General features: G+C 40.5%; 1 protein-coding gene across 2 annotated transcripts in view; it reads right to left on the bottom strand.

Moving 5' to 3' along the window:
* The window catches only part of CUNH5orf22 (chromosome unknown C5orf22 homolog), a 28,125-nt gene that overhangs the window by 1,829 nt on the left and 17,547 nt on the right, over positions 1-8,749 (bottom strand). The window contains exons 8-11 of one of the 2 annotated variants that reach the window (XR_003792801.1): positions 4,835-7,985; positions 4,000-4,163; positions 881-1,004; positions 57-193 (exon numbers count right to left, since the gene is read on the bottom strand). Coding sequence is in view for 1 of the 2 variants with exons in the window: in XM_029218396.1 (XP_029074229.1) it covers positions 7,853-7,985 (133 nt within the window). In the remaining variant the exon portion in view is untranslated. Of the gene's footprint in view, positions 1-56; positions 194-880; positions 1,005-3,999; positions 4,164-4,834; positions 7,986-8,749 lie in introns of those variants that run through there. The other variant, XM_029218396.1, reaches the window with a different exon arrangement.

The following is an 8,749-nucleotide window of genomic DNA, read 5'->3' as shown; positions in this document are numbered from 1 at the left end:
GGTGTCTTAATTCTTGCTGTAGCAGATGCTGTTAATGTCCCAGCTAGTAACTTTACCTGCAGCCATAAGTAACAGTTCCTGCACATTCTGACAGCATCCAACTTGTGTCTGAATCTTTCTGCTTCTCTTCCCGAGTCATTCTGAGGTGTCACGGAACGTGCTCCACCCTGCAAGGGTGGACTTTCCAGGATGGCTGGGAAGAAACAGTCTATCAGCCTCTCGGCGGCAACCCCCAACCAATAAAGAATAGGAATCAGTGGATAAATATGTAAGCTTCTCCATCTCTTAGCAGGCGATTCTTGCTGGTTCCTCAGAGTGAATTCAGCTCTTGTTGACTACAGCAGTAATCTTCACTTTAATGTATCCTTAATGACTTTTCTACCTTCTCTATCTCACTTTCCCTACCTCCTCTCTTCCTGATATCACCTCCCCAGTAGCTACATGCCCCCTAATCCTTGCCTCAAGGTCTGCTTTTCCGGAGACCTAAACTGGTACCAGAGATGGCCATGGAAAGTTGACCCTCAAGAATGGGACTAGAGAATTTGCTCACTCTCTGGTCAGGAGGCATCAAGAACCTCATTGCTGGTCTAAGACGGGGTAGTGACAACCCACAGCATGCTGTAGCAGCACGTTTATTAAGACTTTCATCTCTGTTTGGGAATAAGGAACGGGTGGAAGGGACCAGGCTGGGGAATACGTGGTAGCTCTTGAGTGGTGTGGGACAATGGTATTCATAAGGATTGTAGAGGTGGCTGACTTCTGTTAACTCTCCTGGAAGCCTTGAAGAAAGAGACTGGCACACCAGGTCAGCCAACTGTCAACTCAGGGCATGTCAAGAGAGCCAGAAGGCTTTCATGGCTGATTTTAATTAGACTCTTACCTCTTGCAGCAGGAGGGCAGACTATGCTGAACATTAGCCTCAGGATACAATAATAAAAATGTCAGAGCTACAGTGGGATGCCGAATGCAGGCCAAAGCAGGTGTTCTGCGTTAATGTAAGGGCCCTGAAAAGGAAGAAATAGGACTGTGAAACTTGGAATAGTTGTATCTGGGTGAATGCGCTATACAATCTTAACCCCACATTTCCTTGAGTCTTCTGGGCGGGCATGCTTATTTATAAAAAGACCTTCCCTTTTCTCCTGTGTTTTCTAATAGTTTCCTTCCTTTTTTTTCCCATTCAAATTTGACTGAATTATAATGTATTTTGTTGCAAGGAATAAATTGGGAATCCAACTTTTTTTTCTTTTTTGAGACAGCTATCCAGTTCTTCAGGATCATTAATTGAATAATTCATCTTTCCCCATTGATATCAAATGCCACCCTGGTGACATATTAAATTCCATATGCATTTGGGTCTTGTGGGAGAGAATGCTAGTTATTTACCAAAGCTTTTCCTTCCTCTCTCTGGGCTCACAGCACGTTAGTTTCCCAGCTTCGATTGCAGTCAGGAAGTGATGGACCTGGCACGTAAAAGCTTCCCACACATGATCCTCCATCCTCTTTGCCTTCTGCCATGTGGAACGGAGATATCCTCCAGAAAAACTTGAGAAGCCACATACTGAGCATGGCAGAGCTAAAGATGCAAGGAGCATGAGCTCCAGAATCCTTGCCTGGAGGAGAGCCTGCCAAGCAGGAACACCTGTTCTGGACTTTATGAAAATGAGAAATCATCTTTCGTTTTATGAGCCATTCTTTTTTTTTCCTTTTTTCTGTCTTTCTTTAAACCACGTATTGTTACTTTATCTAATATAGGTCTACTTCTGTACTCTATTCTGTTCCATTCATCTGTCTGCCTGCTCATGTGCCAGTAATGCGCTGTTTTAATTAATACAACTTTATAATGTATTTTGGCACATAGTAGGGCCAATCCCTTCATTAACTTTTATTTTACAATTTTTTTCCTGGTTTCCCTCCTTTTCCATATGAACTTTAGAACCAGTATCACTAGCCAAAATAAAATCTCCTTGCTATGTTTATTGAAATTGCATTATATGTAGAGTCTGATATGGGAAGAATTGACATCTTTATAATGTTGAATCTTCTTATATAAACATCTTTCCATAGAATTCATGTTTTCATTTATATTCTTCAATACCTTTGTAAACTTCTCCTTGTATAGGTGGTAATTTTTCATTTAGTTTATTCATAGGTATCTTTTTCTGGTGAAGTAATGCTATTATAAGTAAGACCTTTTCCTCTGTTATATTTTATAATTGGTCATTGCTTATATAGGAAGTCTACTAGGATGATGTGTTGCGTCTTAGCATGACGTCAAATAAAAATAAAATACCAGTCTGCCACCCAAGAAAAGCACTTAAAAGCAAAATAAATCTTTAAAAGTTTTTAAGCAAAATAAATCTTAAAAGAAGTTTAAAATGTCTATACTGCAATAGCAGAAAAACAGACTGTATAAAGAGAAGGTATGTTGTCAGTTTATTCAGAATGGTCAGAGAATGTCCGTCCCCGTTTTGGATTGGAATTCCAAGAGCTACCCACATTTATAAACTTTCCATACTATTTAACAAATAAGCATTGTCAAGTTGGGGTTTGAGGAGGGTCAATAACATCACCATTCTCCACTAAGCTCCTAAGCAACTTAGAAACAGGCTCAGGTATTCAGCCAGATGGAGGTAAAAGTGTCATCATTATTGAGAAAGCTGATAGTAGAAAACAAGGCTTAAATCTGTGGCAACAACTTGTTTCCTACATTGCACCCCAGAGATATAGAGACTTTGCCATCCACTGGCACCACTGGACAACCATGCCTGTTCTTACAAACTTCTGGCATGGAAGGGCAGAGCAGAACATACTTCGATAAGAAGGCATCCTAGAATTCCCTTGTTTCACTCTTCCTTGCCTGGGGAGGAGTGAGTAAAAGGGCAGAGCAAGGTCAGGACTGTAACGGAAGGTGACTCCATATGGAAAGAAAATCAGAAGTGATGAATAGTGTTACCCTCTGAGAACCAGCAAAGCTATGTTCTAAGAGCGATATTCTTTTTAGGGACCAAAAGTTCGTATCTACGGTTTTTGGACGCTAGTGTCAAATATTAGATTTGAATTTTAGGCAGAAAATCAAACTACATGGATTTTTATGTCATGCTGACATAAGCATTGTGGAACATGGTTATCAGGTTTTATCTGTAAGAGAAAAGATCACAAAAAAGCTGTAAAACTGACACGACTGCCTTTCTTTTGTTTCTAACAAAGTTATTCTATGGACACAATCATTAGATTACAGGTATTATCTTTTAGCTCTTTTGGGCTCATGTGCTTAACACATCCAGTCCTTAGTAAACGTTTGTTCCTATATTAATACCTGTATTTGTTCAACTTGCTCTCAGAGACAGCATGCTTGCAAGAGGTTATATAATACAGAGCACATAGTAAGGTTTATTACTGTCAGAACTCCAGTGACCACTGGTATTTTCTGTACTCAATTCATTAAACATTTTTTGAGGCTTTATAATATGACAGTGACTATGCCAGAGCCTGGGGCTATAAAGACGTATGATGATGCAGTCGGGGGCCCATGTCTACCGGGGAGGACAGATGTGAACAGCTGACTACTGTGTGACGCTGGAGCACAGTAAGGAGACCTCTAGGGACATGGGGAAGGCCTTGAACCATGCCTAAAACAAAGACTCTGACAAGTTACGTTGCCCAAGTTCACCTAACTTGTAACTGGCAGAGGTAGAGTTTGAACTTGGACTGATTTCAAAGCCACCAGTGCCTCAGGTGCCACTCTGTGACACTGGTGCCCTTATTACCCAGGTCTGCTCCAGGCGGGGCAATGCTGCAGGGGGTAGACGGTACTGCTGTACAGTTCCCAGGGTGATTCTGTCCGAAAAGCTGGCCTTCAAGCCTGGCTCCAACTCTGACTTCAGCCCCGTCTCGCCCTCCCTGAGTGCTCAGGGTCACGTCTGACAGGCTGCTCCAAAACCTTACTGGACCAAGCTGACAGAGGCGTTCCCCCTTCTCGAGCGATTCCACTTTCCTTACCCTTCCACAGCGGAGGCTGCTCCGTGGTAAGACTGAGGCCCAGATGAAGGGAACGCTTGTGGAGGGTTTGGAAATGATAGTGAATTGCTTGGAGATACTCACTCTACCCCACTTCCCTGTCATGCTCTGGTTGATTCATGAGGGACTTTTTTGCTGGAGGTCACCTATAAATAAATCAGCAACGTAAAAAATGGTAAGGATAACTCTAGATTCTATGAAGGTAATTTATAAGTATGGGGGTAGCAACTTCTAGATATTGTCTACATCACAGGTTTAGCCCCATAAATTCTAGTGTTATCTACCAGCAGGCAGGAAGGGAAGAGCGGAGGAAAAAAAGCTGCGCCAGGCTTTGGCTTCCCTAACCCCGCTGATTGCACAAGTTTTAAAATTGTGAATAAATGGATGCTTGCACCAATTCAAGACAAGAGTTTTAAATTATGAGTATCTCTGCTTAAAACCCCTCCATTACTTCTCTCCTTATGGGCAAGGACCTGCCTTCTTTGAATAAAGAAAGTGAAATTCCACTATTCACAGAAATACAGTTGAAGTTAATGTGGGATTTAAAAAGATCAGGGGTTTAGGAGGCATGAGAGCAGGTGAGACCTGTAACAGCCATCACAGGACACTCTAAGTAGGGCTGAGTTTCGGAATAACAGCCAATATTTGCTGAATGGCTCCTGTGTTAAGGGCTTTATTATGTGTTATTCCTCACAATATCCTGATGCGTTAAGTTCTCTCATTGCAAAGGAGAAGCTGAGGCTGAGGTCACACAGCTGGAACATGGAGAAGGGGGCAATGGAGCCAGGCAGTGGCCCTTGGAAGTTCACACTCTTACCACGATGCGCTGCTCTGTTTCAGTCATGACACTTCTTGTCTTGATCCTGGCATGATCTTATCAGCTAGGGTGCTAAGGCTTCTGAGCAGTGCTGATGTCTGATCCATCAGCTTCAGAGATCTGCTTGCTGGTGAAGAACGTTTTGAAGTTAGAGACATGGTAGGAATGCTGTAGCTGTAGGCTGGCTGACAAGTCACCAAGGAAGGTCTTCAAAGGAAGAGACACTGTACACCCTGAGGCTTGCCTCAGCCTCTGAAATGGGCTCCTGCTTCTGAATCACAGGAACCAAACTCACAAGATACTAATGTACAGAATGCCAACTTACTAATTTCCAGTGAGTGACTAGAATATTCACTGTTCAGAGAACTCTCTCCTAAGAATCAAGGTTCACAGAAGCCTCCTTAGTCACTGTAACTTCATTTGCTGAACTCAAATAACGAATAAAGGGAAAGGATGGCACTAATGTTTGGAATTCCACGAGGGCAGCTAGACCTACAAAACCAGAGGCGGTCCAGGACCAGTTAGTTCACAAACAAGCACTTCAAGAGAGTGTTGCAACTCAGGATGACCAGGTAGTACAGCACAGTCCAATAGTGAGTATTTTTACATGTGATCCTCATGTATCTTGAGCATTTCTGAAAGATGTCCAACAAAAACTCCCTAAGTTTCATGAAAGTGCTTTCTCTTAAGTTTGGTGAGATAATCTTATACTAAGAAACATCCTGTAAACTATTGGCAGTACAATGCATATATTGCCAGCAATGTGGGACCACTACTGCTAAAACCAAAGGAAGATTTGGAGAGAATGTTATATAAAAAGTGAAGGACTTGACTAAGAGCTCCTTGAGAACCTAGAACACTTACAGATAGATGTCTACAGAAAACACTTCTAGAGATTTAAAAAAAAAATTCCCCCTAGATACTGGGAAATACGTACTTGTCAATTATCAAAGTTATGGCCTAATCTTACATTTAATTCACATTTTTCAAAAAAGCTGCTCAAAATCCCATGCTTTAGTGATAGTTGTAAATAATCCAAGGCATGGTACTGTGGTATTCCTCATTGGCACTTAGAACACAAATGAAGGATGTCTTGATAAACTAAGTATCTTCCTATTTGAAATGTGCAGAGACATAATTTACTAAGTTGGTTATGGTCAACAAGTAGGGACTGAATTTTATTCTTCAATGAGAATTACGGAGCATGAGAACCAAATGATCTGAATGTTCCTAAAAAGGAAATTGATGCCCTTTTATTCTACCTGAGTTAAAACAATGATGAATCTCATCAGAGTTCATGGGAGTCGTAATAAATGACTACTAAACCAGACTTACCAAGGCTATGAACACACCAAGATCATACACAATTAATTAGTGCTACAGTTTGGTTTTAAATCTTTAAAACCTCAAAACACACCTTTTTATTTACTTTAGCTGATAAAATAACTTACTCATAAAAGTAACATCATTTACAGAACTCTAATTTTTCAAAATTTAAAAATAAACAATAGCACTCTTTTGCATTCTGATTTTACAGGGAAATAAAGCTTTTTGGCACATAATGCTCTATCAAAAATGGAAAGCTGAATCAGTTTGCTTTGCTTTCCACAACAGAAATAAGCATTTATACTTATTAGCATTGGGAGATCAACTTAATGACAAGAAAAGTTTGCTAGAAAATAGAATCATTGGAAAAATAGGATCTGGTGCCACCTACTGAGTGGCAATGGCAATGTGACCTTGGGTATTAGCCATCAAGTTAGGTAACACACTATAATTTTAGCTACACGCAACTGTACCCCTGTGGTCAAGGCTTAAAAGCTACATGCAAAAATGAAAACGACTGCTGTATTAGGAATGAGGATTGATGGATTTTTTTTTTTCTTTAAATGCCACCTGACCTTTTAAAGGAAAGGAAACCAAGGAGGTGGCTAAAAATGATTACTGAACACGAGGAATACTGAAGAGAGGAAGACTTTGGCAAATTAAGTAAACGAAAAGTTCCATGATCAAGAGTGACTTAGGTAGGGTCTCTTACTCATGGAGAGACTGGTGGAAGGCAGTTACGTCCTTGGGTATTTATGGTAGATCAGAATTAAGGACTTAACTTCTTTCCCCTACTATTTACATAAAAAGCTGGTTTATTTGAAAAAATTATCAACCCAGACTGCCAATAAAGTGGCACTTAGGAACTGTTGATATAATGGTAATTGACACCCATTCTGACCATCTGGAGGAACAAAAAACCCTGGAGGGTTTTTCTGATTAGCAAAGAAAAGTTACTTTTTGTTTGGTTGAATTTACTCAAATAGACCCCCTCAATACCAACAATGCTGAGAGCATTTCATAAGAGTTGGGCCACAATCCTAAGTCTTGGAAAGGTAGACTTCCTAGAACATTTTCATGGACTGGCAAGTTTTTTTATTATTATTATTATCATTATTTTGCTAGTAGCTTCTGAGAATGTTACCTTCCTGTAAGGCCAGGGTGCCCTGAGTACTAAGAGCATGCCTAAGACATGTCTATGGTTTCCCTTTCCTTCATAACATGTCTCACAATCCATAATTTGCTTCTCAGCTGTCCACCAAGAGGGCAGGGGCCTTGTCTATTCTGTTTGTTACCATACAACCAGCACTTAGTTATGTCTGGCACATGAACGTGCTCAAAAAATGTCAGCTGGGTGAGTGAATGAATAAATGAATAAATCTCACAGTCCAACCAACCTAAGGGGAAGAGGGGAAAAGAGGAAAAAAAACCCTCACAAAAGTGAAGACGACAGTGATGGACAGGAAGAAAGATGAGCATCAGTTCCATCAACTGGGGTAGACTTGATGCCAAAAAACCCTGCCATCATTCAACAACTGGTGATACCTGTTTGGAGGTTCAAAATACCTGAAAGATTTTAAATGGAAGTTAATATTAAAACAAAGTGTTCTCTGGAAGATTCATTTGCAAACAAGTTAATGAAAACCCTGCTACTACATCAAGATGTTAACAGGAGCCTAGCGTTGTGATGTTTCAAGATGAAGTGGACTCTGTTGAATACACCAGGTGAACGTCTAGAGTCCCATAGAGGGAGCGTAGCACACTGATGACTTTTTCTTGAATCGTGTCAACTTGCTCAGAAGGACAGTAATCATCCAGACTTGACCTGGAACCAAGCAGAGAAAGAGAAAGGAAAAGAAAAATACACATAAATAGGATGAGATCATACTCTGAAGTGAGGAAAAGCCTGCATGTGTTGACTTCAGTGTAAATTAGAAATGAAGAAGCTGTGTTGAATTTTGGTATAATAACTGTTGAAAGCTACTAAACGTTTACTCTATGTCAGGCGCATTACATGAATTATGTTCTTTAATCTTCTCAGCAACTCTATGAAATAGGTATATTTACCATCCCTTTAAAGGAGTCTGAAACAGAGAAAGATTAACCTGCACAGGCCACATACTAGTAAGTGTTGGTGATGGGATTCAGAACCATACAGCATATCTTCAAAGCCTCAGTGCTTAATACTAGACTGTTGTTTCCCTGAAAGGGAGATTTTGCTTGGGAACACTGGGGCTAATTATATTAGTGACTGGGCATCATGTTTCACATTCTTTTATTATGTGTACACTCAGGCTAGAAATTATGACGGTAGAGGCATTCCAACCGATAAAAGGGTTCTGCTTCTATAAACAATCTGCTAACCACACAAGCGTACAAGATCATCCAAAATGAAAGGTGTGGATGTGCTGGTGCTGGGATTAGTCTCCTATGTAGTATTAAGAGAAGAGAGTAAAGTGCGATGGGGCAGGAATCTGCATTTTGGGTCTTTCTAGAATCACCAACTGTAATTTGAGTGGCACCAGCCAGTAACAATGTCGCTGATAATTTTAGCAGGATTAGTATCTAAAATGATTTTATCAGTGTCTC

Source organism: Monodon monoceros, unplaced genomic scaffold (genome assembly GCF_005190385.1).
Source record: "Monodon monoceros isolate NGI ecotype Baffin Bay Population unplaced genomic scaffold, NGI_Narwhal_1 Super_Scaffold_12, whole genome shotgun sequence".
Lineage (NCBI taxonomy): Eukaryota > Metazoa > Chordata > Mammalia > Artiodactyla > Monodontidae > Monodon > Monodon monoceros.
Note: the sequence above shows the minus strand (reverse complement) of the source record. Positions and strands in the feature narration are given on the sequence as shown.